Below are 27,366 nucleotides of genomic sequence, written 5' to 3' on the forward strand. Positions count from 1 at the left end.
AGTGCTAAATGAGGTTCACTTAAGTGCAATTATCCCCCTCTGATCTATCGCATAAAGAGACTTCTTTAACATGGAGAAGTGGGCTCACACAATGTGACTGCAAACAAGATTCAAATTGGAATCAGGGAGGCATTTCCAGCAGATGAATGGCTTCATAGCTCATCTGCATTCTAGTGATGCACGGCGCCGCTAATGAAGACTGAGCCGGTCCCTTCTCACCAACACGGCTTCCATGAGAGCAGAACTTCACATACCGGATGTATAAGCGGAGTACGGGGAGATTGTCCAGTCCATTTGGCCTGAGCCTGCATTAGAGGACAACCTAGCCTCCACGCAGAGCTAACAGCTGTTTAAAAAGGAAAAGGAAATTGTGTTTTTTTGCCCAATGCAAAAGGTGAAAATACACTTCATTTACATTTCAGAGCAGAGAGGAATTCAGACAAGCCCACTTTGGGTTGAAACCAAAAGTCATCGTAAAAATGCAAAAAAAAAAAGAGGCCTTTGACCAACAGCATCAGCATTACACCACGCCAAAAAATATACATCAGACGTCCTGGTGAATAAATTGCCATCTGCCAATCACATAACACAATAGGTTTTGGGCCTGAGGGGTAAGATGTGGCCGTCTAACAGGGGTTTCTACAGAGAGTACCTGTTGGGTGAAGCCCAACAACACAGGGTGGTGGGGAGGGGGAGGGGGGGCTGTGATGGCCATTCATGTTGCCACAGGCTCAACTACCACCAGGAGTCTGATAACTGCATCTCACGGATGGCCATTTGAATAATCACTTCAACAAGGGGAGGAATTAAAAAGCCTCTCAGTGAGATGGGGCTAGGCACAGGGCCACACACTGAATTCAAAATGAGGCGCTTGCATTTAAAAAGTAGAAACCTGTTGTAAAGTCTACTGTACGGGCTTGCAGACCCACCCTTGACATCCATCAAAATGAGCTCCATATCATGTCACAATTCCATTTAATGTATTAAATGATATACTATCGCTTTACGGATGAAGACAAAGTGATTTTTCCTCAGAGATGACAGACGAAAACATGTTACTGCCACCATTCACGCACAGAACAACAGGAAGACCTTGGAGAACTAGGTGTTGTGTTTTTAAACCATTAGGCAACAGACTTCTCAAACACCACTGCAGGCTAACGCCACCATTAAAGGGAAGCTGTAACACATCATCCAATTCACACTTTTAAATGGTTACTGTGAGAATAAACAGATGTGTAATCTTCTCTATACTTTCTTCACAACTGCTCAATCCATTCATCAACATCTTGAGGTTGTTTAAAAAAATAAAAAATAAATAAGGTAGTCATAAAAAGTTACTAACTCTGCTCAATTTGATTTGATGTGAAATAGGAAATAACAACTACTAAAAAGGCTTATAAATCAGCCAAAACATGCATTAACATGAGCATTTTCATCTGAGCACACACAACATCTCCAGTCGTGAACAAAACTGATTAACTATAAACTAACAGAATTTAATAGATGTTGTAGTAGAGCTCCGAAGGGACAAACTCTGCAATGTGTGTGCCGTGATTCATATCTCTGCATGCAATCTTTAAGAAAAGCAGGCATTGGCTGCACTCTAGGCCTATTCTTTAACAGCCAGCTAGCAAACAACAGCAAAATGCCACTTCCGCTGCCTGTGCCCATTGTTCCACTGCTGCGTTTCACATAGTTGTTTTAATTGACATAAGTTATTGCTTATAAAAACAACTCTTTATTTAAAAAAAAAAAGCTGAATTTCATGAATGGCAGAGGATTTAAGTATTTCCCATGACCGAGTGAGGAGTCTGTCAGTGACCGAGCCTAAGGACACTGCGATAAATAAACGCCAATTAACATAAAGTGCACATGGAGCCTTTCCGAGAGCAAGAGAAAGTACAGCAGCGGGACAACTCACAGGATGTGACAGAGCGACTGACAACCGTGCTTTCTCATTTCTAGACACTGTGACACATGCAGCTACTCCGGCTCTGCTTACCTGGATGGAGTGACATCCAAACTCAAAGCATGTGTAATTCTGAAGCTGGATCCAGACGGCTCGCTGTAGGCCTGCTATTTAAAGGATGGGTGATGAAGAAGCAAACTAGGTCTGACCTTTGATTGTGGGTGCTGACTAACACTTTGGGCATTTTGTTAGTCGAAGCAGAAGGTCTGGCAGGGTTAGGGATATTCTGGGGGAATTTATAATGTTTTCTTTTAGTCATAAATTCAACCCATTTATGCTGGCTGTATGACAAAATAAACTTGGGAGAATGGAAGTATATATATAAAAAAAAAAAAAAAAGGAACAGCTATTCATTTGCACCCCATTGCATCTCGGTCGTTAAAATAACAACGTGACATCATTGATACAACTTGCACAAGTTGACAGCGGGGCAAATTAAGAGTTCAGTCATCCATCCTCCAATAAAGGCCGTCAGGGTAACGCAAGGGCACCGTTTTGTATACAGCTGCACGCAAATGCCACAGCTGTTTAGTTTAAAGTCGTAGCATTAACTAATCAGTGTCTGCCTCGTGCGATCACACACAGAGACTGGTTAAAACATCAAAGCAGAGAGAAGCATGCCCTGAGAAATGTCGTGCACACGGGTCCAAATATTTAACTGCAACACCGTCTGTGCCATCTCAGGGCAATCCACAAGGGTATAGCACCACCACCACCCCCACCAGAGGCACAGACACGGTCCAGAGATTACATTCAGTCGCACAAAATTCACCAGAAACATGCTTTTGCACTTGTTGATTGTCCGGCCACATGACAAACCTGCGCCGTTCCCATAAAGATAGACTAGTTTTTACATACGAGGATCGTTATTTTTCAAGAGGAGTTTAACCAGCCGCCTGAGAAACAGACGATTGACAGACGAGAAAACACACTGCAACAGCTGTGAGTCAAATATCATCAGAGCGTGCAGGAAAGCCAAGCGACACTGGCTTTACACACACACACACACACACACACACACACACACACAGACAGATTTAATGCAGGACACACAACGTCTCACATACCAAACAGCTAGCTAACGATAGCTGTTGAAGGGCTGGGATAGGTTATTATAACCACCTAATGCGAGGAATACTCGCATTAGGTGGTTATAACACACACTCTCTCTCACACACACATTCCTGGCTCAGGAGAGGGCGCCGACAACGCTCAGCTAAAGTTAGCTGGCTACCAAAACTGGCTAGCTAGCTGTCAAAGTTGCCCTGTCAGTTGTCACCGGTTGCACGGCGGTGCTAGCAGGCTAACGAAAGAGCTGTCAACTTGGGAGAGTTACAGCAACACGACTGTGGTGTTCTAAACACTGACCACAGGGACACACACTGACTGGCTCCATGAGGAAAACGGTGTCCCCCCGCACGCCCCGCCACAGCGAGCGGAGAGCCGTGTGCCAAGGCCTGCTCACCGGGCTCAATCCACAGAACTTCAGTGCGGCTCACTTCCCCGTTAAAGTCGTCCATTTCGTGGGCCTTAGTTAAACTTCCATGCCCGTGTAGCTCACTTACTCTGGGTGAACGCTGCTGTGACGGTGGCTCTCTGTAATCCTGACGGTAGTTTGAGCTGCCCCCCTCCCCTTCCTTCCACCTCCTCTTCTTCTTCTTCTTCTTGAGCTAGCGGGGGCTCCCCCGGAGTGTCCCGTGCTCTTCACGTTATCGTCCTGTGCAAAGAAGCTTCGTAGCCGTAGCTTCGCCGGTGTGTGCCCGCGGTGCCGTGGCGTCCCTCTTCAGCTTCTCTCCGCCTTCTCCGGTTCGCCTTTCTCTCGGCGGCCGAGCCAACATCCGGGACTCTCCCCCGTTTGGGTTAGGTGCCCGGAACTACTTTCACATACGACGACGCACATGAAGGTTTCTGTCTCTGTCTCTCTCTCGCTCTCTCTTTTTCTCTCTCACCACCCTGCCGCCACAGAAACTAGCGCGCGGTCAAACGCACAACAGCAGCGGGTGAACCCACACACGAGCTTGTCTATCTATCAATCAGTTGAGCAACAAATCAGCTTTATTTACGGCGCATTGCCGGTGAATACAACCCAAAGTGCCTCATGGCGTTAGATTATTGCCTATTAAATGAAGAAGTGAAAACACGCAAGTAATGAGACAGGATCGCAGAATGAAAGCAGAAAAAGTAGAAGATAGTCCACGTGGGCACCACTGTCTGATAATTCAACTTTATTTCCAGACACATGAGTCCATATAGTCGCCTTTTATAAAATAAAGTTGTAATTTATGGCTTCATTACAGGGTAATCAATTTACATGTTTCAGTTACAAGTCGATAATAGGAAGAACGTTTGGGTTGCTGGGTTGTGAAAAATATCTCTTTATCCTTTGGTAATATTGCACAATATGCCTAATCATATTACATGATGGTAATCTATTAATACTTAGAATTAGGCTTTAATAAGCCTAATTTAAGTCTGCAGTTATGCATGTTAATAGTTTGTTAATAAATTGATTTGGGTCCAGATTTGCTGCCGGTTTTTCCAGAAGTGGAAGTCCTCCATTATGGGTCACTACATGATTTGCTGGAGGATAAACACCTATAGCAGAATATTTAACAAGATGGCAACCTGAAAGTTGTTGTTATTATAAATGGATGATAACTGATCTAGCATATAATAATTTAAGTTATTAATCAGTAATGCCTTAAATTATAACTTATAAACATTTTTATAAAGATTAATCTTAAAGTAGTGCTAATACACGGAAGCTGATAAAAACATATCAAATATTCAATACAAGATTAAAATACACATATTGTAGGAGTTGCATATGATGAAATAAAATGATTGGTAATAAAACTTGGACATGGACAACATAGGCCTTGATAGCCCTACAGGGCAATATCTAATAATATCTGCCCCCCTATTTAATTCCTTATAAGCCTCGAACTCTAATTTTACTGCTTTTGATTCCACTAACAGAATATACTACAAACAAGATGATTGCACCATTCATTTGACGACTACTGCTGAAAAAATAAATACCAGTCTTTCTCTAAACATAATCATTTATTGTTTCAATTTCAGTATGTCCTCGAGTTCCATACTAGGCTAAATGCTGTTTCATATTCTACTGGTGAAATACTAAATTCATTCATTCTTTCTTTTTTCTTGGCCCAAAAATCTTTTAAAAGAAAATGAGTTTGAAATAACTTTAAAAATCCCAGCATGTCTCACTCTCCATTGTACAGCGTAAACTGCACTTGAAGTTAAATTTCCAGGAAAAAACAAAACAAGGACATGACCTGAATGTCCTCAATGGGAACTGCAGCCCTGGTCCTCAGCAGCCCTGTGAGCTCACACTGACCTCGTCTCAAATTACTCTCCGTACTTCAGAGCTAAACGTTTGTATGTGGTAGATTTGAGTTATTGCATCATGTTTTATAGATACTATTTGTTGTATGTATTGTTATGACAAAGTGTTGAAACATGTTACTTTTGAGGCCTTGAAATATTACTTTATGGTTTCACTAAATAGGTCCTTTCAGTCTCACAGTTCTCCAGCTGAAGGCATCAGACAAATGTCATCAGTGGAAAACAATCGGTCTGAAAAAAAGTCCCATATGAGACCTACACAGATCTTTGTTGTGTTTTTGTCTTTTTACAAGTTGATTATAAACTAAATATTGTATCTATATATTTTGCTCTTGGGCTATTTGATTTAAATTGTTCTTCTTATGTGATAGTTGCTATTTTGTATTGTATTGACTTTGGACTTTTCCAATTTCATATATCCTGACTGAGTGTCTCTTGAACTGAGACACAGCACTCCAGGTATGTGTTTTGAAAACACCTGAACCAACGCTTACATTTTCTATTTAACTGGTGGTGTCTCAGTAAAATGACCATTTCTTTTTTATAAGCGTGAACAAACATAAACACGAAATGTGCGGAAACCGATCAGCTTAATCAACACAATCAAACGTGCATCAAGGACATGCAGCCATGGTGAAATGTTGTGGACGTCTGTTCAGCGGGGCAACAGCGCCTCCTGTGGGTCGGTCAGTGGCACTGCTGTTAATACATCATTTGCCCAGTAAATGATTAATCATTTTAAAACAAAACGTTTCCCTGCCTTTCAGTTCAAAGTGCAGCTTTAGATTGAAACACATAATTAGAGTTTTTGGACACAACACCTTTTCATAATGCTGCTTATCTGACACTACAGGTAAAACCGTACATTCAGTCGGAAAGGTTTGCAATAAACCCCTGTGCAGATGTTTTCACACCAGTCTTTAATTTAGCAAAGCAACATTTTTCCTGGGAACATGTAGTCCATCATGGCGGTCTCTGCAGGGAGACATCACGTTATCGAGTCATATCCAAAATAAAAAATATATGATAAATTAAAACATAACAAAGGTCAAGAGCAAGATGTAAAATGTGTAGTAAATATGTAACCTGGTGAAGATCCAATGTGACGAATAACAAGCTCGTCTGGCCTTTATGTATATCAAAAGGTTTTTTTTTTTACTCTGTATGAAGTTTCGGGGAGAAAGAAAACACACTAAAAGAATAAACTACAGCGAGTCCTACTTGGTATTTCAAAGTAATTCTTGTACCTGCAATTTCACATACAAATCTCGGGGAGATTCAAATGGATAGGCTAGAATTGTTGATGATTTAGATTTTATGATTGCAAAAGAATGTAGCCTACAATAATCAATTATGCATCGTACCTCTGGATCCAACCAGCATTTTTGAGGAAGTGAGAACTTTTAAGACTATTCACAAAAAGGAGACTAAAGAGAAGATGAGCACCTAATACTCCAGATCAACGTCAAACACTTCAATGTGGCAGTGGGGACAGTCCAGTTCAAAAGATCCCCTTTAAGAGGAACTTCCCCTCGGCCCTCTGGGTGTCTGTGTGCGCCACTGGTGATGCTAATGGCACATTATATGAAAGTGAAAAACAATAATTGACGCACGACATTATTTGACTTGACTCATAAATACCAGTGATGGCGGTAGCGGTAGTACCGCCTGCGGCCACCGGGGGCGCTGACGAGTTTCTTCTGTATTTATAAAGCCCGAAGAATTCTGCTCGGTGGTTTCAGGAAGTGCAGAAGTTGTTGTGAAGAAGCGGACTGAGAAACAACCAATACAAAGTAGGACATTTCGCAGTTATATCTTTAACTGTTGTGTTGAAACAAGCGTCGTTGTTTTACTGTATTCAGGGTGCTGTCACGGTGGTTAATGATCGTCTAATAGCAGGTAACGTAACGTGGTGTGTTGTGACAAGACGTGTTAACGTTAAATCTATTTACACTCCTACCTGTAATTACCAAGTGTTACATTTTAGCTGTTCATAACAGCGTTTCACTTTGTCGAAATTCTATTGTCACTAGTCAGAATGGTAAATAAAGATATCCACAATTACGAGAAGAAATAGTGTTTTTTACAGATCTGTGTAACTTTGATTGGACTAGTTCAACTAAACGTATCTTTAAATCCTTTAGAAGTATAGGTGGTCGTTTAAATATTGAATAGCTGGACTGGATATATATTGCAAATATTTGGAATTGAATTCTTCTAATCAAAAAGAACATTTCAGATATCCACAGTCATTACCATACATGTGTATTGGGCTTTCGATTGAATTGATTGTGCAGAAAGCCACAAATGCATTTGTGGTCTCTCTCTCTCTCTCTCTCTCTCTCTCTCTCTCTCTCTCTCTCTCTCTCTCTCTCTCTCTCTCTCTCTCTCTCTCTCATATATTAGGTGATGGCTAAACCCAGAATATCTTCCATTGACGGAAAGCTAGCTGAAGAATTTGCCGTTCCCTCCCACGTCGAGGAGGTCAAAGAGAAGATGGCTGCTTTCGCCAGGCGTCATGTGGCAGCAGGTCGCAGGGTGGTCCTCATCACATCAGGGGGCACCAAAGTGCCCCTCGAGTCCCGCACTGTTCGCTTCCTCGATAACTTCAGCAGCGGCAGACGAGGAGCCTCCTCGGCAGAGTATTTCATGGACTCCGGCTACGCCGTCATCTTCCTACACAGGCATCGCTCCCTTTACCCCTACGCGCGGATGTTCTCAAACATAAACATGCTGGATGCCCTAAAGTTCAGTGGAGGAGGAGGAGCATCATCCAGTAACTCTGGTGAAGTGGTGGTCAACCAGCAGGTGCTTCCCAACATTGCCAAAGCGCTGAAGCGATACCAGGAAGTGACGGAAGGCGAACTCCTTCTGCCCGTAGAGTTCAGCACTCTGTCCGAGTATCTGCATCTGCTCAAAGCAGCAGCAAAGGCGCTCAGCACAATAGGTACAGAATAACAACTTCCAGGTTCCAGGTTGTGGCTCTCATCCAGCATATTGTTCATAACTCCGTATTCTGCACTCAGGATCCGAGGCCATGTTTTACTTGGCTGCAGCTGTGTCTGATTTCTATATCCCAGCATCAGAGATGCCTGAACACAAAATCCAGTCTTCCAATGGACCACTTCAAGTGAGTGAGAAAATAAAAGTTCGAGCAAATATAAATCATTTTTTTAGCCTCGCAAGCAGCACGGCTCAAAGTCGGTCACTGCGTTTAGCTGTAGACTTCTTAACCTTGTAATTAATGAGAATAAACTTTTTTTCTCTTCTCCCCTTCAGCTCAGCCTGAACATGGTCCCTAAGATACTGTCTCCGCTGGTGAAGGACTGGGCACCTCGAGCTTTTGTCATATCCTTTAAGCTGGAGACGGACGCGGCCATCCTGCTGGACAAGGCCCGGCGGGCTCTGGACACCTACAGGCACCAGGTGGTAGTGGCCAACGTGCTGGACTCTAGACGGGGTTATGTGGTGGTGGTGACCCCCGAAACTCAGGCTGAGCTGATCATCACAGAGGAGGATGTGAAGAACGACGTGGAGATAGAGGAGAGGATAGTGAGCAACCTGACATCGGCGCACAACAAGTTCATAACTCAATAAGGAGGTTGACAGAAAGCATCAACACTGCATGTTTGAGTCGATGACGCAGCTCTACGTTGTTGTTGGTGCTCTTACCAGATCCCGAGTTTGGCTTTGATTGCCTGTTCTGCTGTAAGGTTGCATAACTTGAGTAATAATTATAACTATTAACAGATGACGGCTTCCCGTGTCCTTTTAATGTGCTCTAAAAACAGACCTTGGTTATGATGGTGTCTCTGAACAGGTACAACATACAAGTTTGAAAGTGTATTAAATGTTTATTCATATGATGCAATGATCTAGAACAGATTTTTCAACAACAATTATTGACAGCTGAATAATTGAGTGACATGCTTTGCTACACACCTATAAGAAAGATTACAAGTACAGTCCATTGGTAATATTCCAATCCTGTGACTCTACCGGGCAGCACAGTGTAGATGCTGGCACGGTTACTTAAGTTTGACGCTCTTCTTGACACCAGCACGGATACCGGACAGCTCTCCGCTGTATCTCGTCTCCTCCCGACGAACATCTCGCACCTGGTGAATAAGAACGCAACGTGTTTGACACGACCACATGTACTCTTGATTCAAACCGAGGAGCCGACAGACAGAGACAGTTCCCAGAAGCTTTAGAGGGAAACAAACCTGGCCCTTTCTGCGGATTTTGGCTCGTCTGAACTTCTCTCTGTGCTTGACTCTGGGATTACGATCAATCTTCTTCCTCTTGGGTGTGAGCCCCTTGTTCTTGGCCATCTGTGGAATAGGTAGAGGCACGTTATTAGAAAAACTGTTCAGAAATGACAGTTAAACATGTAAATGCAGTGCGAGGAGCACCGTGTAATTATATTGAGAAAAAAAATCATGTGTAAGCTTGCTCTGATGTACTTGTAGCTTCTCAGGAGGCGCACTCATGACCCCAAAAACAATAAAGAAATATACATGTTACCCTCTTTGAGATTTGTCCACATACAGAAAAGACCTGAGCTGCCGTAAAACTAAATTCTAACACAAATCCTGTTTTTATATATAAACCTGTATTAGATAATAAATTCAGGTTTGTTAGTCCAGCATAAAAGTAAATCTTTGTACAAATAATCACTGGGATGATATATTCAGTTGTTGGCTAATTGTTATCAATCACCTGACCTGATGCTGTTGTGTTAATCTAGCTAAGAGCATCTGACTGTAAGTGGTTGTAACTCTGTACCTGGTAAGTGATTCCTCTCTTAGCATCTGGATCCTCCTCCTGCTGCTGCTGCTGCTGCTGCTGCTGCTGCTCGTCTTCTTTCTCCTCCATCCTGCAACACATTGAACATTCATCAGATCCCCAGTTGACTTTGTCCCAACTGCTATTTTGAAGACTCAAATCATCCTTACTCTTCAGCTTCTGGGTCTTTGCCCTTTCTCTTCAATTTCAACCGCTGCTCAATTTCTCTGTAGAAACGCAGAGCGGCTTCCTCGTCCAGGTCGGAGTCCTCCTCAACCTCAGGATTAGTTTCTCCAGAATCCTGCCAACGACGTGCACGCGTTACCATTTAAACTCCGTATTAAAACACCAGCAACCGATTCGAAGAGAGAATAAAAACACAAAGCTCACCTTTTCCTTCTTGCTGGCGACTCTGGTCTTCTTTTCCCCTGCTGGTCTGCTGGTGGTCTTGTCTTTGTCCTCACCGGCTAGCAGCTTGTGAAACTGAGGTGCAAGCCGAGCGTCTACTGAGCCGAGCTCATTGATGAGCTGCAGACAGGAATAGAAGAGTCCGTGAGACAGAGGGCTGCAGCCTGATGTGGTTGTGTACGTAGAGGACATATTCATGGAATCCCATGACACCGGCAGTGTGATCTCAAACAGTGACACACCAAAGGATGCGGTCCAAAATGTAAATATTTAAAGTTGTGTTGGCTTACATTTCTGTAGGTCAGCAGTCTTTCAATCACTGGATGGTTGTGAGCGGGGATCCGTTTTGCCTTCAGCACCAAGTAGAAACTGATGTTCGTGCAGTAACTACGGTAGGAAACGATCATTAGCCGCGCAACGAAGGACGACGATGTGATTCTGCAACATGTTATACGATTACAACTTACTTCAGATACAGTTGCTGTTTCGTCTTGAGGTAGTCGGCACCCTTTGGAAAACAGGACGACAATGATTCAGATTACAGCCATCTCAAGGACCTAATCACGGCCGTGGTAGATTTCAATGTGAATACTCATACAGCCCCGGGTTAAGCACGTTATGGAAACAATCATTTTATCATAAACAGGCTGTAGATGGTGTGTCATAGCTGAAGCTCTAAGACTGTGGGTTCATCACGACTTCGTTCACATTGTAATCTGATACATTGTTATTACAAAGATGACGAGCATAGCCTTCAGAATTCAGTCTGGGGACAAATTCACAGCTGGAAAAGTAACTCCATGCGCTCACCTTTCCTGGTGGGATCTTTCCCTCCTTGACCATCTGCATGAGAGGCTGCAGCTCATCCTTTAGTTCATTGAGCTGCAGACAACAAGTGGCATCAATTACACGTTGGTCTGTGGCAAATTAAGTCGGAGCTTGTTTTTCCGGATGTGTTTTGGTCACATGCGTGTGTTTTACCTTTGCCTTGAAGTCCTGAATAAGTTCAAGCAGCTCCGGTGACTCCTTTTTTAAAAGTTTCATTTTTTCCTTCTGGGACATCTGCTTCAGGTCTTTCACAATCCTCGCTTCTTTTTCAACAGTCTTGTTTTCATCCTTCTCCTCCACGGCAAATTCCTTCATTTAGACACATAAAACAACCGCAGTAAACAAATTAGAACCACGGCCTCTCGGTTGTACGCCTCATGTTGCAGTTTACGCCCATGTCGGTCCAAAATGTCATCATCTTATCCTATTAGACATCTGTGTGAAATTGTCATAGTTAGCATATGAATTCTCGAGTTATGGCCCAAAATGTGTTTTGTGAGGTCACAGTTCATCCTTCAAATTTGAAGAAATTCGCTCAAGGCGTTCCTGAGAATCGACCAGACGTGTGATGACAGAAACACATTCTATCATCACATGTTGAACCTGCAGGTGTACAGGAGAGAACAACAAAGACAAAATACCTGAAACAAGTTTAAATCATAATCCTCCTCGCTCAGATTTGCAGCTAAACGTTTCTGGACATTTTTAGCCTCTTCTTCTTCCTCTCGCTCCTCGGCCTCCAACTCGTCTTGAGATCTCCCCTCTGTGATGACACAATTTACATTTAGCATTAGCGAAAGTTAGCCACACAGACAACAACATGATCATGAATGGCTCCAATGACAATATGGCTGGAGATAACAGATGCTTACTGGTGGTGACAAAGTCAGCGTCGTAGAACATCTTCTTCCTGTTGCCCCATGCCATTTCATTAGGAAGATCTGAGGAGGACGACAAAGTTAGATAAGATAGAATGACATTAAAACAAGTCCTGGGCGTAAACGGATGTTTTTATGTTTACCGTCTTCTTTTTTGGCCTCGAGATCACTCTCCATGTCTGTCCCCTCATCCTCTTCTTCTTCCTCCTCCTCCTCCTCCTCCTCCTCGTCTTCGTCATCCTCTGAATCGTCCAGGGCCATCACCTCCTCCTGTAAAATTCAGCTGAGCTTGAGTTTTTCTTGAACTACATACATTTTCTGAAGGTAAATCCAAAATGAACACACAAGTCATCACCTCATCATCCAGTTCCTCCGGGTCGCTCTCCATTTGAACCCCGCTGGCGAGAAGTTTCTGTGGCAAAGAGAGCGCAGCAGCAAAAACAGTTAAGAAAGGATAAAAACAGCAGCACCACGAACGTCCCACAGATCTACTTTTGAGGTAAACTTACTGCAATCTTCTCATCGTGAAACTCATCAATTTTGTCCTTTGTGTACAGGGAGGAGTTCTGAAAGGAAGAGAGGAGACGTGTTCATATCCGACTGTTGAAAGTAACGACAACGCCAAAGCAGAGTTCACATGGGGACAGTTTGATGGTTGAGAGCGGCTTGTTTGATGTAGTAGACTACATATCAGCAGACTGTGGTCACTATAAGAACGTAAGAGTATTAAAGAAAGGTTTTAAAATGGGAGTATTATTATTCCCCAGTTTGAACTGTTTGGCCTTCGTTTCCACATTACTACTGAGACATACAACAGTCAAGATATTATTGATATTAAAGTAATCGATGAAAGAAAATCAGTGTGTAAAAGAAGCAGCACATCACCGACGGTTATGAAAAGCAAAGTGGTGGCCCTGGGGTACAGGTGGGATGATACTGTCGTCAGGTGAGGAAACAAATCCCCCCAAAAGGTAAGTGTGTAGTCAATACACATCACTCTAGCTTTTTAGATCAGGCCGCCACGATAATAAAACATTTATAACTTTTCATCGTTTACACTGCAGTGGGCTCTGACTTTGGGGAAATCACCTCCCGTACTTATAAAAACATATAGCAATATTGCTCAGCTCTAGATTGAGTTACATTTGTCTGCACTGTATCCACCGATATGAAAGGGGACACATCATTTAAAAATAAATCACTTTTTCAGCGCTTGTGCACATACATTTGGGTGTCTGGAGTGCCTACCAACCCACAGACTGTGAAATAACACAACCCGGTCAGTTCTTGTGGGCTGCAGAGATCGTTATTCAGCAAGCCACTCAGATAAGTCTCCGTTTCCTAAGTCACATGCATCTCACTAGAATATACTGCCCTCCAACTGAGTATTGTGCAGCCGGGCTTGAGAACTACATTTGCAAAAGGTGCACCATATTTGTGCCACAAGCCAATTACAGCCGACTGGGCATTTTTAGATATGGGGCTTCAAGAGACGGGCACTAAAACGGAGCATTTGTGAATACTGTTTTTTTTTCTTCAGATAGACAATGTTAGCAATATTTATTTATCTTTTTTTACTTTAAGCATGTAAAGATGTTCTGGTAGAAACCCAAAATACGATCTTTTGATATATTATTACGAAGCATATTGTAACGTTCTCCTTAGGTATAAATTAATATACAGTATAATACAAACATATTTATTCTGCTCTGAGTGTGCTGAACCTCTAGTATTGAATGTTTTTTTCCGTGAACCTTCCTCTTGTGTGTGATATTGTAGAAATGAAATAAAACTTTTGACATATTTTAAACACGTTTATGTCATGCAACTCTGTCTAACTGGAATCATATTGTACATACAACACACATACAACATGCTGTGACGGACCTTTCTATCAGCGTTATAAGCTTCAGGAGGGACAGATGTTCTGGTGGTTCCTCTTACCTCATCAGGGACAGATCTTTAAACTCTTACCATATCAGGGACAGATCTTTTAACTCTTACCTCATCAGGGACAGATCTTTTAACTCCTCTTACCATATCAGGGACAGATCTTTAAACTCTTACCATATCAGGGACAGATCTTTAAACTCTTACCATATCAGGGACAGATCTTTTAACTCTTACCTCATCAGGGACAGATCTTTTAACTCTTACCTCATCAGGGACAGATCTTTTAACTCCTCTTACCTTATCAGGGACAGGCATGCTCTTGTAGGCTTCAGGGTCATCTTCATCATACCGCTCGGTCTTTTTTGGCCTTGGTATCTTTATAGTCCTGAGCAATAAAATCAAAGAGAAAGAGGTCTACTTAATCTCTGCTCTGCAACATTCAAATGATGTTTACATTACTAGAATATCTGTGAAGTTCCTGTAGGACATGATTGTAACACAACCCCCGGTAATGACCATATGAAATCGGATTAAACAGTGTAAAGAGACTAAGTTTAACGTTAGAATAACCATTACTTTAAACATACAAACAACTCCGATGTGGGCTAACTTTAGCCAAACTCACCTTTTTGTTCGAACCATGATGGCAAAGAATTAATCGTGTTTGTTTTCACGTTTACGAACAAAACAGGACGTAGCAACGATTACCGAACTACACGGTTCAACGTCCGTGTTGATATCTGGAAAGAAATGCGAATGAAAACTGTAAATATCCAGTTGAGTAGAGCTGGATCTTCACGTCTCCGCTTTGCTTTTGGTTACCATGTGCTTCCGTGATTTCTTCTTCTTCTTCTGTACTTTAAATAGTGGTCTACACAGCGATGTGAAAGATGCATACCGCCCCCTGCTGTACTGGAGTATTGCATTGATTATTTGTAGTGATTTACTTTGCTAAAAATCAAACAAATGTCAACCAAATAACAATGAAAAGTGTTATACAGACAGAGGAAACTATCCCACACAAATTTGTTATTAAATAATATGACAAGACTATTTAATAACAAACCGTAATGGGTGAAGGGTTTCATAAATGAGGAACCCTGATGTATCTGATTGAATATGTACCATTGCTTGTGAGATGTTTGGGAATATTAAGACTGTTCCTATTCTTTTGGATATTTCAAACTATTATATTATCCTACTTTACTCTCATTGTTTGTTCCCTATCTCCAGCAAACCTTTAGTACTCCGGTACCTTCTCATTTTTTACAATACTGAGGTCATAGGTCAAAGTGGCCATTCAAACCCTGCTGATAACTTTAAAAATAAATTGAAAACTCAGTTTAAAGATCTATTAATTTTCTACACAATTTTCACGTATTCAGTTTATACATTATATATTTTGTCTCTTTGTTAATTTGTTAATAGTTGTCTGTCCCAGAATTTCTCTACATTGTGATTTTAAAAAGTTTTCTCCACTGTGCCACAACTTAGCTTACTGCTGGGAAACAGTTGTAATGAATCATTTAGATGTATATTTTTTGGCTTGTAAAGTATAACTTTAAAGGCTGTGTATTGGTACCTGCTTTTTACTTTGGACCTTTTACCATCTTATCAGCATGCTCAGCATCTTCCTTTAAAACCATTTGTTACATTGATCTCATACCTTCTTTATCATGATATACTGTATAATGTTTGTTTTTCTGTGACAGCCATCCAGTGGTTAAACAGTTTATACTATTCATGGTGAGCAGCAATAACAGAACAATTATATTTATTTAAACATATTCAAAAGTAAACCTTGCATCAAACACACTGTGTATAGTAAAAAATAAAACCATCAAATTCAGTAAATCAACAGATAGAACTGGTAACTCCTGCATATGTAACAATGATTTTTATTCTCAAAGTCACAGCCTGTTTTTGGGCATAGTTTGAGTAATTAACACTGCAGAAGTTGTAATTATCAGCTAATGGCAGCTGCCTTTCCTCAGTGACAGAAGATGTTACCACAGAACATATTGCTCATGTGTTTGTTTCCTCGCTCCTCACTCCTGCTCTCCCTCCGTCTCTGCCAGTGACCTCCTCCAGAGTCCATAACTGGAGCTGCGAAGCCTCTCTCTGGGCAGAATGTTTTTTGGAGTTCTGTACAATGAAGGTTTCAAGTCATCGTTCCTCTTCTTCATCAGGGCAAGAGCTGGTGTCATGTAATCTGGGTCAAAGCCCTGCCAGGGAAACAGGAGATTGATGGCAACAAAAAACATTAGAATTAGAAGTTCAATAAATTGAGTAAAGGATGAGATTTATTCTCAGTGGCTGAAAGAGAAACATCTCTGTGAGATATTAATGTCAAAAACAATGACAGAAGAACACAACGTATCCACACACTTACACTGGCCTTAAACCTTGGCACCGGAACTCCGGCATCATCTGGGTTGTGTACGCTCAGCTCCACCATGGACTGTCTCAGTTCTGATACAGCGGCCTTTGATCCTTTCCCGAGCAGTCCTGAAGTGCTCTGCTGAGACGGAATCTTCTTCATGAGGTCACTCAGAGAGCTGAAGCTCTCAGCCTGCGGCATCCTCAGGAGTATAGGCTTCTGTGAGGAGAGAAATGCATTTCAGTTTCTCCATTTTTTTTCACAAGTTTAACGAAAGTGTTTTGACAGAAAAGGGAGTTTCTTACTCTAGAAGATGGTGTGTTCTCCACTTCGGAGCTAATTTCTTTTACGCTGCTCTCTCCTTCCAAAACGGCCTCCGTCCTTGACCATATGATTATTTTGTGTGTTGGTTCTGTAGCTCTATGAAGTCTATCATCATCAAGTCTTGTTGTTTTTTGGTCATCTACATTGGTGCTCTTCTCAATCGAGAGTTGCCTGGAAATGGCTTCATTTTTTACATGTTCCACCCTGCAGGAGAAAAAAACGTTTTCCTTTAGATATGATATATCAATAATCATTTATTCAATGTGTTTCCTTTATGTTTTGGGTGTTACCTTTTCATTCTTTCTTGAGTTGTCGTGTCTGTTGGCCAAGGCTGCATGTTGCTATGAAAATGATCAAGATCCCTGGGAAAAGATCTGCGTTTAAAGTTAGGAGAAAAAGACATGAGCCAATACTCTTAATCAGTATAATGACAGAATTGGCTGTAACAAGACTTACTTGAGAGTTGTTGATCTATCTGACACATTGTTTGTCACTGGAGAGGTGTTTTCATATACCCTGTAACACACAAAAAGAGACAAATAAACATGTAGCACAAAATATCCCAACTATGCTGTGATACGTGGGGGAAATTACTCAAAGAATGATAACAAACAGTAAACATGTTTCAATATTTTGGTGCAAGTTTCAGTAAAAGGTAAATTATAGTAGAAATATAACAAAAAACATCCTGCATTGCATACAGCAAAGATGTATTTGTGTAAATGTCAAAGTAAGTTTTACATATGTATACTGTATGATTGGTAAAAAGACAACTTAGATTGGTTGAAGGTGCAAGATCCAAGTACCTTTTCTTCTCAACATACTGGTTTCTATTGTTAGTGAAACCCTCCACAATGGGTGTGTTTTTCATGAACAGCATTTTGCTCTGCAGTGGTATTTCCTTGGCCATGATTTCCTCATGCTGATCAAGAGGACTGTCTGGGAAGCAACGGTTTCTCTGGATAACCCCCATGGCTTCCCAGTCCAGGAGGTAATCGGCAGGTGGGGGTGGAGGGTTGGTAATCTCAGGCTCCAAATGGTGAAGTCTTTTAAACCCAAGATCTGAGCTGTCTTTTAGCTGATGAGGCACATCTACCCGAGTACCTGCAACCCTCCATGTGCCTGGGACGGGAAGCGAAGCCGCAAAAAGGACCCTGAACTCCCTATCGAAGGATTCAACAGCTGGGCCGCTTAGAACAGTGACCAGCTGTCGGTGCAGGTGGGCGTCTGTCCATGTGAGGCTGCAGAGTGCAAAGACAGCGTGTTACAACACTCTCAAGTGTGTGTGTGATACATATAAGAGAAATGAGGTAACATAAAAGACTGTTCACCTGTAGCTGCCATGAATAACTATCTCTAAATCCACCAGAAGGTACTTTTCTTTCATTTCCCCGACCACCGTTCTTCCCGTCCTTGAACAGAAGGTTTTCCCTCCAAGAACACGGACCCGCATGTTCTGCAAAATCACAAACTTAGGTCAAAACTCGAGACTGAAACACTGAAACTTGGTGTTTATCCATGACGGAATGTGATGAACCGTCATGTAATGTCCTGTGTCATACACAAGGTTTGTATTTATACAGGAGTCTGCAGCCATAGGAGCTTTAAGCTAAATGCTAACATCAGCATGCTAACATGCTTACAGTGACAGTGCAAACATGCTGATATCATTTTGTGTTTGAAGGTATACATATGACCATGTTCACCATCTTATTTTAGCATGTTAGCATGCTAACATTTGGTAATTAGGACTTAACGGTTGTAGTACAGATGTGGCTGCTGGGAATGCCATTAGTTTTGCAGGTATTTAGTCATAAACCAAAGTATTTGACCTGATGATGGTGCAAGATGAAATGTTACAAATTGATCCTATTCATCCTGAGGGCGGCATGAATGTGTGCACAAAATTGACTGGCAATCAATTCAATAATGGTTGAGACATTTCACTAAAAAACACAAATGTGAACTTCATGGTGGTGCTAGAGGAAAACGTAGCAGACATCGTGGAGGAATTATGAATGTCTGGACCAAATTCTGTACCAATTCATCTTGTAGATGTTGAGATATTGCAATTAAGGGGTTTCTACGATATAAAATATGTCAGTAGATACCCTGGTGTAGTTTATTTACAGCTGTTTTTACTTCTGGTGATGACTGCGTTCACGCTTAGAAAATCCTAAAAGTGTTGTTCATTTCTGAAGATAAAGTATCATGAACGTGTTTTCTACTGAATTTATTTTATTTTTATTTTCTGCAATAATACAAAATCAAATGGAAAAATCAGATTGGTATTTTGTCGAGGTAACCAGTGCGATGCTAACTTCCGCGGTTGGCCTACAAAAATACGTCATCCCTGCAGCAATATATATACTATATAGACGAAGCGTTTTAATTTCTGTTCAGTCGTCGGTCAGTCATTCATTACAACATTTCATCACTGGAAAGAAACACAAGCAACAATGAATGCTGTGCAACCTGTTTAACTAGAAGGTGTTAAAAGCACATGTTACATTCCTAAGATAAAGTAAAGGACACCTTTGAGATACCGCTCAAGAGTACAACATGTGCAGTGTAGAAAGATTTTAATAACTCTGACGCCTATATCGAGATGTAATCTTGTTAGAAAGAATCCCACAACATCATGTGTTGTTCTTCTAAATTGGTGGTATTTGGTTTTGGCTGAACAAAGTCTGTGGTTTATTCATTGCCATGTCAAACGAACACAGCAGACGGTTGCTATATAGGTGTGTGTTGATTGGTAGGAGGTGACTCACCGGATGCCTGAGCCTGTTGAACGTGAAGTTCTCTTGAATGGACCTTTGGTTCAGGATAATGTAGACAGCGACACCCCGTGAAGCAGCATCGTGTAAATCGCCAATTATTGCCCCATCTGTCAATCTGTCTGTCACTATGGCAATAACCTGTGTAGTACACAAAATGTCACTTAGCCTTAGTTGGCAGGATTATTCAGAACGTGGCTTACACAAAGACGAAATCTTCTTGTTTTTCTCTGAGGAAAATAGTTGTGTATTTACCTTGGTGTAGCAATGGAAGAAGTGATGAGGTTTTTACAGAAGTAAAACTGAACAGGTAGACTATTACCAGCAAAAATGGAGTTAAGTAAAAGCAGATTATGTCAGGTGGTTATCTTTTATCGATGTATTAACCATTAAGCAGAATTTTAATTTTGTAGCTGGTGCAGATTGCTTCATGTCTGAATACTCGATATACTATTGAGAGTTTAAACTGAAGCAGTGCTTTATATTATTTAGTTTATTTATGATTTTCAAGTAAAATCTTAAACTCTCCAAATAAATAGTGGAGCAAAAAACTACAACATTTCTCTCTGAAATGTGGTGGTGTGAAAATATTAAGTGTCAAAAAACTTTGATAAGTAAATGACCAGTTCCTCTGGTTAGTACTGATGTGCTTCACCTCCACCCTTATGAAGAAATGTGTTGTGTTCATCCATAACAATAATATTTGCATACTTGGCGAGCCTTTTGCAAGTGCCATCTGATGATCTGTCTGACTGGAAGTTCTCCGTCAGCAGGGGGGCTGGTGTGGACTGTAACGCTTCCCTTTGGCACCCAGGGGCCTTTTTCAGGCCAGCCCAGGTCCAGGGCCGGGGTTGGTGTGTCTGAGTGGGAAGGGAAGTAGGTAGAACAGACGTCCTCCATCTCTGAGCTGCCTTCCTCTCCATTCTCCTGACTTTGCACCTGTGGCGGGTTAAAGCGGTAGTCCTGAGCCCAGCTGGTTATCTGGCTGACCTCCTCAGAAGACAAGAAGCAGCCGGAGCGCTCTGTGCCGATGGAGCTGTAGAAGGCCTCTGGTCCTGCATTTAGGAGTCTCTCCACTGCTTGACGCTGCTTCTCACAGTGGATGAACTCTGGTGAGGACTCGTTCACCGGCAGGAACATTGCATTCTCATCAAGGCTCTGCTCTTGGGAGTTCGACATGACCGCAGCCTGGTGTGTCTCTGGGAATAAGTGATACCTGTCAAAGTTCCCACTACTGACTCCTGTTGTCTGACGACAAGACTAACACAGGCCGGCTCATGTCACCCTTCTTTCTGGTTTAAGTGATTTCATTCATCCCTCTGGTAAAAAGTCACAATATGTCCAAGAGCTGCCCAGAACACATATGATATCCTGCTGTTGATGTTGCAGACAATTGTTTCAGCGAAAAAGTCTGTTCAGGGTTCACAAGTTCAGTCCTGAGCACATTTTATGCCCTGTCTCCCACCTCATGTTGACATAAGAAGAAGAAAAAATAGATAAATAGAAGTGATCGAAACAAAAATCTGTTTCAACACACAAAAAGCAACTTAACGTGAAACTCACCGGAGCAGCATGTCTCATCTCTCAGGCTCAAGTATGAGGCTTCTCAAAAGCTCTCAGGAGCTGTAGCTCTTCATGTGTTCCCTCCCCTGCATGTCATCTCACTAACTCAATAACCTTCCACTCCTTCTTGGCGACATTGTTCTCAGCTTACAGAAATTCTTTGCAGCTGACAGATCAGTTAGCTGCTTCTGACACAAACGTACGATCCTACCGTGCCTCTCTCTGATCTTCACAGCTGCAGTATTTCAAATAAATCATACTTGATATTCCAGGTCATACACTCCCTAAAGGTCTTTAGCGAATAAATTGCTATATCTAAATAGGCTGCTATTTACCTGACAGTTTCCCTTTTGGACTCGTCCAGCCTGACAGGTTTGTTGAGTAACACGTGGTAGATTATCTGACTGTGAGATGCAATCACAGTAGTTTCTTTCTTTTTTTCCTTTGGAAATACCTTTGTGAAAAAAGAAAACGCCCAGAAGTACCGACCAGCCAGTTCGTTATCAGCTCATTGCTCTCTATTCTGTAGAAACCAGTGCGAGCATACTTTAATAAAGTACACAATCAGTGCCGCAACACGATGAGTGATCAAATGGCAAAGCGGGCACACCCATTTTGCAACCATGATGTAGTATCAGAGGATTGCACTTGCACTGTGTTACACAGGAAGCACTTGCTACGAAACAAAACAGGTCTTACACAGATTTAGTACCTTTTGAAACAGGAGTGCTCTTTAGTAAACGTTACGTCAACAATCAGTGTATTGTTTTTTATTATTATAAGTAAACAGATATATACAGGTACAAAATACAACAACAACAAAAAATCACAATCATACATGAAGCACAAGTTGTGCATTCATTATTTTAATTTCTATCAAAATCCTTCATGTAACATTAATATGATCTTTGGATCTTACAGCATGACTGAGTTTTAGTTTTCTTGATCTTGAGCGACAACTATGTCTCTCAGACATAGATGATGATGACATAATTTCCCACAAACCATGCAACACGGTAGAGTGGATATTAAGTCAAAAAGAATAGAGAATTTTAGCATTTAAAGAAGTATTTCCTTCTCACTCATCTCATTTGCTCAGGTGCAGTTTCTATAACTGGAAAGTGAGTGAAGAGCATCACACTCTTGTTGAGATAGTTTTCCATCCTTTATGGTTTTAGCTCACTGCTTCTTGCGCAGGTGGACGTAAAGGAGTCCACTGACCAGAAGGAGCGGCACACACAGCCACGCCAGGATGAAACAATAACCAAAGCGTCCTTGGCTCAGATCTCTGGATTCACTTAGAATCTCCTTTCTGTGGAAGGTGAAGATGAGGCAAGCAGCAAAGGTTGTGAAACCTGCAAGAGTAAAAAAGTTTTGGTTAAAATTCTCTTATCTCATCACACAGTCATACATTTTCATGATATGTAAATATATTATTGAGGATGCCTACGTAAATATGAAATAAAAATCTAAGTGCAATTACATTGTCACTGTCACAAAATGAACAGATTTAAATGTCCCTTAAAGAGTGAAAACATTCAGCGCTGTTGTTTTTTTATTTTCATTGACAACATTTTATGTGGTTTAACGAATAAGACTTCAAACACCTGCAAAAGCCTGACAGAGGCCTGTGAAGTAGAAGAGAGCTCCTTTGGACATGGTGAACAGCTGACCGAGGAAAACCAGGAAGGAGATGGAGGAGAAGACCACAGAGAGGACCATGAGGGCCTGGACAGACTGCAGCCAGTCTGAGAGAGTAGGTCAGAGAATGAGTGTTGGACACTGACTCACAAGCAAAACCACAAGTAACGCTATATGCATTCATGCAGAAATACACACAGACCAATAGTTCTCAAATTTACCACTTTCATTGGTAGCCGCACACAACCAGGTGTTTGTGGCATTGTCATGGAAACAGTTATACCAGAGGTCTGTGATTTCTAAATCATCCCATATCCACCAGGACTGCAGAAAAGAAATGACACAGAGCACAAAAACATCAGACAATATGCTACTGGATGTATTAGCATCACACAAGTGTTAACAGTGACATCTACTGTACAAAGAGAGAAAACACGAGCTAAGCCCAAAGTTTACATGTCTCTCACCTTCTCCAGGGTGGCGATGAGGAGCATGGCCAAGGTGACCAGATGCATCATGGTTAGGGATATGAGCAGGAAGACCATGGCTGCTTGGAGATGAGGAAACAATCTGGGTTCCTGCATACAATTCATTTGTGTTAATATTGGTGGCTCCACATAGAACCAAACAGCTCTGCAGTCAAAGAAACACTATCATGTCTGTGTTGTTTAAACATGGCCTGCAGACTTCAGAAGGCAAACAGTGGACTCTCTCTGTCTGTCTGCCCCTCACGGAAACTCTGAGCACTTTCATCAAGCATCTCGACATCTGCACTGACAATCTCTCACAAGCATGCCAGACAGAGAGAGAGAGGGGGGGGGGGGGGGGGGGGGGGGGGGGGGGTTCTCTCAGTCCAGTCTCTGAGCAATACATCAGGACATCAGCTCCTTGTGACCAAGCATGCAGTCTGAAGCCCTTTCTACAAACGGGCTGACATATCGCTGTGTACTTTTTATGAATCGCCATGATTACAAATGTTATACCTAAAGGATGACTATCCTATGGCTGTCATTACACTTCAGGTTCAATATGAAAAGCCTACAAACTTATTTCCTTTTATTAATATTTTCAAACACATTCCCCAACGATCCACACCAATGAAAGCTATTGAGAAAAGCCATTTACGTCACAAGGCTGAATAAGAGGGATGAGTGACTCATTCACTTTTTTCCATGATTTATGAGGACACAAGAAGGGGAAGTCACATTATTAGGAAAGACTTGTTCGTTTTTTGTTTCAGTTCCCCTAGATATTATAAATACACTACAAAAATATAATATATAAAAACAGAATCTGTATTGTGCCTAGAGTACAATCTAAATATTATCCGAAAACATGAATTTGGTGTTGTGTTTCTATCACATTATATGTGGCTTAAGTAGAAAGGGCATAATGAACAAACAAAATTTGTTTTTCCAATCAAAATTTGAGTCTAAAATATAAAACCTGTGGGTTTCATACATTTGCTTCTGTGGCCAGAAAGAGAGAGAGAGAGAGAGAGAGAGAGAGCGCACGTTTCACAAATCATTGCATTTTCTTTCAAATACATGTGCCAAAATATAGACTTTTCCTTTTCCTAAAGTACCTTCCCTCCACTGTGCGGTACACTTATAGGAGTGGGTATTCTTTGCCTTTCCAAACCCAGCTCTGTCCATAGAGGGAAAGCTCTGTTGCCATTAGATTGTGGACATTTCAGAGAGGCGTGTGTTTGATTACATTCTACATCTGGTTTATGTAACAGTTTGAGGTAACTGGCACAGACAGAACGGAAGTAATGGACACAGAAATTGCATTTGCTGTGGAAGAACAGAAAGGCATTATTATCATTAATGTTCAAACAATATCATTAAGGAATCTTCTTGTTAGCATCTGATCATATTTGGGTGTGGCCTGCATCTCATTAGGCAATAGCTATACTACGCTGTATGTGAAAATCCAGGAATATTGTGTCTGTTTAACATAACCAAGATGAAGTTCTCACCCTTGAGCTTCAGTGCCTTTCAGTCTATGCCCTTCAGTGATCGTCTTTGAGTTTCCTTTTCCCAGTTGTTGTTATCATCCCTCTGTGCTCTTTCTGTCCTCACAGCGTTTGAGAGAAGTGTACAGAAGAGGAATGTTGAGTCAGATTTAGGAGTTCTCAACACCCATTTCCTCCAAAGTTTCCCTGCATGCCATCCCCCTTAAATTCGTGGTCTGGACCAACTCCGCACCAAGAATAACATTCGTCCAGACCTGCACAAGTACAGAACATTTCCCCAAAAGCTGTACTACTGACGTCCAATCTGCATTAAAGTTTGGAAAAAAGTATGATGAGGTAATGTCTGCCTAGATCCATCAGTCAGACTCTAGCGAAGGACAACTAGAATCACACATTTGAAACACAATTGTCATAACTGTGACGGTGCTAGATGTGTGAGCTGGCAATTGTTACATCATGTATTATTAAAGCCACACAGAGCTGCACATGTACTCATACTATTCCGCCAGCTATGCAGCTTGCCATTAAGACCACAGCAGTATTTTCAGAGTGAGGTGATTGAAAGGCAGGAAGTAAGGGCGGGTTCGTGCCCACTTTTGACTGTAAATGTGCAGGAAATCTCAGACCACCCAAGACACAACACACAGTAATTAATCCTAAATGTAAAAGGAAGGGAATTTATCTCCCCAAAGAAACTCCCAGCTGGTAATGCTGTTTGTTCTTCATATTCATTGCAATTACAGATTTAGTGTAGTAGTAATATTTCTTGAATTAACCAATACGCTGTGATGGACCAAGTAGTCAGATCCTTTACTTTAGTAAAAGCAATACCACACTGTGACATTCCCCATTACAAAGAACAGTCCAGCATTCAAAATGTTACTCAAGCAAATAAGTGCAATTAGTTAAAAGTATGTAAAAATAGCAGGAAAAAATGGCCACTGAGTGAAATACTATTATACATTTTATCATGGGGTATTATGAATGCTGCATAAATGAGTAAGCAGCATTTCATTGTTGCAGCCATCAAGGTGGTTCTTAAACATAATAGTCAGTTATATATACAGTATGTTGCGTAGTTTAATTTGTGACAACAAGGCATAATCACAAGTTTTGTATGTAAAATCTTCCTCTTTAAAGTAGTCTTTTTTTTAAATCTCAATTGCAGTGGAGTAGAAATACAATGTAGAAATGGAAATACTCAAGTTAAGTACCTCAAATTTAGAAAAGGACTTGACCAAAAGCATTACATTCCACCACTGCCAGTGGAGGTATCCCAGAATTGTACTCACTAAGATTTATGAAACGGAGTCTTACACAAAGCATTGTTTTTACTGAGGTTTACCAGTGCATTTAAACTATTCACAACGATAACGATCCCTCAAGACTCCTTCAATGACCCACGGAAAACCCACGATCACAGTGTTGTACTGTTACTAACAGAACGTCGCACCATCACTTATTCCCACCACAGACCTCGACACTTTACTGTACATTCCTTCAACATCTGCCCGCATCACGTGTCCACACTTGGTCTCGGGTTTTTTGACTTGAAAGTATTCGAGTATTTAAGCCCAAAGTGTGCGGGAGTAATGTTTGCGTGAGTGCGTCACTGTTTGTTATGGACCGTTATTACCGTCGGACAACGGGGAGAGACTCGAATGTTTACGTCGCACGGGGAGCTCCGTGAGGGCTGATGTTCGGTGTGAAGAGTTTATGTCGGACTTTAAAAAAAACGAAAAAAAACGACAATAATAATTAATGCTGACAAGTGATTGTAAACGGTCGAAAGTTGGATCAAAATGGATCAACCAGAGGTAACGTTGCCTAACGCATTCTACGTTGTCTTCGTATAGCGTCAGTTTATATCTAGCGAGCTAAAACCTAGTAAACGACAGACTATAACGTCAGAACGCCTGTGATGCAATCACAATAAAGCAACTTAGTCCACGCTGCAACGTTATCACGCAACCGTGTCGTCAGTTTGTTCCAGCTCCCTTGTTTACACGAAGTGAAGATTGTTATGCTGCTCCATTCCATCAAATGGAAATGTATCACATATTCTCCTATTCATTTTCCTCCTGATATAGTTTGCATCTTTACTATAATTCGTAATACAGATCTGCTGGTTTTCCTGAAAGTGTGGGTGCAGAGCATGATTACAATAACTGAGCTTGCAGGGGTTAACGTAAACACACAAAACAAAGTGGGGTCATTTATTGTTTTGTTTTATTATTCAGTTATTCCAAGTTTCAGACCACCACAGATAAACATGGAAGAGGCTGTGCATGGCAATGCCAGCTGTCTTCACAGAGAAAGAGAGACAGCTGTTCCCAAAATGTGCAAATAACTTCAGCCACAGCCAAGAGAAGTGTCACATGTCTCACTCTAGTTCAGAGCAGGGGAGCCTTCATTCATAAAGATTATTTAGAGACGCCTCTTGTCATTTTGAGATGTAGGTTAACATGTAAGTATGATAAACACAGGGTTAACAATCACCTAATCGTATCCTAAAACATTGTTTAGCCTATGTATTTTAATCATACATATTATCATCTTCA

General features: G+C 41.4%; 5 protein-coding genes across 10 annotated transcripts in view; 1 reads left to right on the forward strand and 4 right to left on the reverse strand.

Moving 5' to 3' along the window:
* foxj3 (forkhead box J3) overlaps positions 1 to 3,924 on the reverse strand; it is a 69,306-nt gene extending 65,382 nt beyond the window's left edge. Inside the window, exon 1 of one of the 3 annotated variants that reach the window (XM_076111181.1) lies at positions 3,538 to 3,924. The gene's annotated coding sequence lies outside the window, so the exon portion shown is untranslated. Of the gene's footprint in view, positions 1 to 3,437 lie in introns of all 3 variants that reach the window. The other 2 variants (XM_076111178.1, XM_076111179.1) reach the window with 2 other exon arrangements.
* Positions 2,783 to 9,870, forward strand: ppcs (phosphopantothenoylcysteine synthetase). 3 transcript variants are annotated; one of them, XM_076111186.1, is made up of 4 exons: positions 2,783 to 2,914; positions 7,751 to 8,291; positions 8,371 to 8,474; positions 8,624 to 9,870. In XM_076111186.1, the coding sequence occupies exons 2-4, from the start codon at positions 7,754 to 7,756 to the stop codon at positions 8,939 to 8,941; spliced, it is 960 nt and encodes a 319-aa protein (XP_075967301.1). In that variant the 5' UTR covers positions 2,783 to 2,914; positions 7,751 to 7,753; the 3' UTR covers positions 8,942 to 9,870. The 3 variants fall into 3 exon arrangements, with proteins under 3 accessions (XP_075967301.1, XP_075967299.1, XP_075967300.1); XM_076111184.1 differs by lacking the exon at positions 2,783 to 2,914 and adding an exon at positions 7,065 to 7,137; XM_076111185.1 differs by lacking the exon at positions 2,783 to 2,914 and adding an exon at positions 7,079 to 7,243.
* utp3 (UTP3 small subunit processome component) lies at positions 9,179 to 14,969 on the reverse strand. 2 transcript variants are annotated; one of them, XM_076111183.1, is made up of 16 exons: positions 14,765 to 14,969; positions 14,437 to 14,524; positions 12,756 to 12,812; positions 12,602 to 12,658; positions 12,390 to 12,516; positions 12,241 to 12,309; positions 12,010 to 12,131; positions 11,522 to 11,677; positions 11,351 to 11,422; positions 11,008 to 11,048; positions 10,831 to 10,927; positions 10,523 to 10,660; positions 10,303 to 10,433; positions 10,133 to 10,223; positions 9,571 to 9,678; positions 9,179 to 9,462 (listed from the first exon to the last, which is right to left on the reverse strand). In XM_076111183.1, the coding sequence occupies exons 1-16, from the start codon at positions 14,779 to 14,781 to the stop codon at positions 9,373 to 9,375; spliced, it is 1,461 nt and encodes a 486-aa protein (XP_075967298.1). In that variant the 5' UTR covers positions 14,782 to 14,969; the 3' UTR covers positions 9,179 to 9,372. The 2 variants fall into 2 exon arrangements, with proteins under 2 accessions (XP_075967298.1, XP_075967297.1); XM_076111182.1 differs by having other exon boundaries at positions 9,179 to 9,678.
* A 1,218-nt stretch (positions 14,970 to 16,187) lies between these two features.
* Positions 16,188 to 20,802, reverse strand: fam83e (family with sequence similarity 83 member E). The gene is made up of 9 exons (XM_076111168.1): positions 20,335 to 20,802; positions 19,618 to 19,764; positions 18,175 to 18,299; positions 17,650 to 18,084; positions 17,300 to 17,359; positions 17,134 to 17,205; positions 16,825 to 17,047; positions 16,532 to 16,738; positions 16,188 to 16,364 (listed from the first exon to the last, which is right to left on the reverse strand). Exons 1-9 carry the CDS (start codon positions 20,800 to 20,802, stop codon positions 16,188 to 16,190), a joined length of 1,914 nt encoding a protein of 637 aa, XP_075967283.1.
* Positions 20,803 to 21,986: 1,184 nt separating this feature from the next.
* emp3a (epithelial membrane protein 3a (MAM blood group)) lies at positions 21,987 to 24,962 on the reverse strand. Its single transcript, XM_076110991.1, has 5 exons — positions 24,809 to 24,962; positions 23,295 to 23,405; positions 23,049 to 23,151; positions 22,794 to 22,934; positions 21,987 to 22,541 (listed from the first exon to the last, which is right to left on the reverse strand). Exons 2-5 carry the CDS (start codon positions 23,370 to 23,372, stop codon positions 22,366 to 22,368), a joined length of 498 nt encoding a protein of 165 aa, XP_075967106.1. The 5' UTR covers positions 23,373 to 23,405; positions 24,809 to 24,962; the 3' UTR covers positions 21,987 to 22,365.
* Positions 24,963 to 27,366: the final 2,404 nt, after the last annotated feature.

The sequence above is a fragment of the Anarhichas minor genome, unplaced genomic scaffold (genome assembly GCF_050575085.1).
Source record: "Anarhichas minor isolate MPS153535 unplaced genomic scaffold, ASM5057508v1 ptg000043l, whole genome shotgun sequence".
Lineage (NCBI taxonomy): Eukaryota > Metazoa > Chordata > Actinopteri > Perciformes > Anarhichadidae > Anarhichas > Anarhichas minor.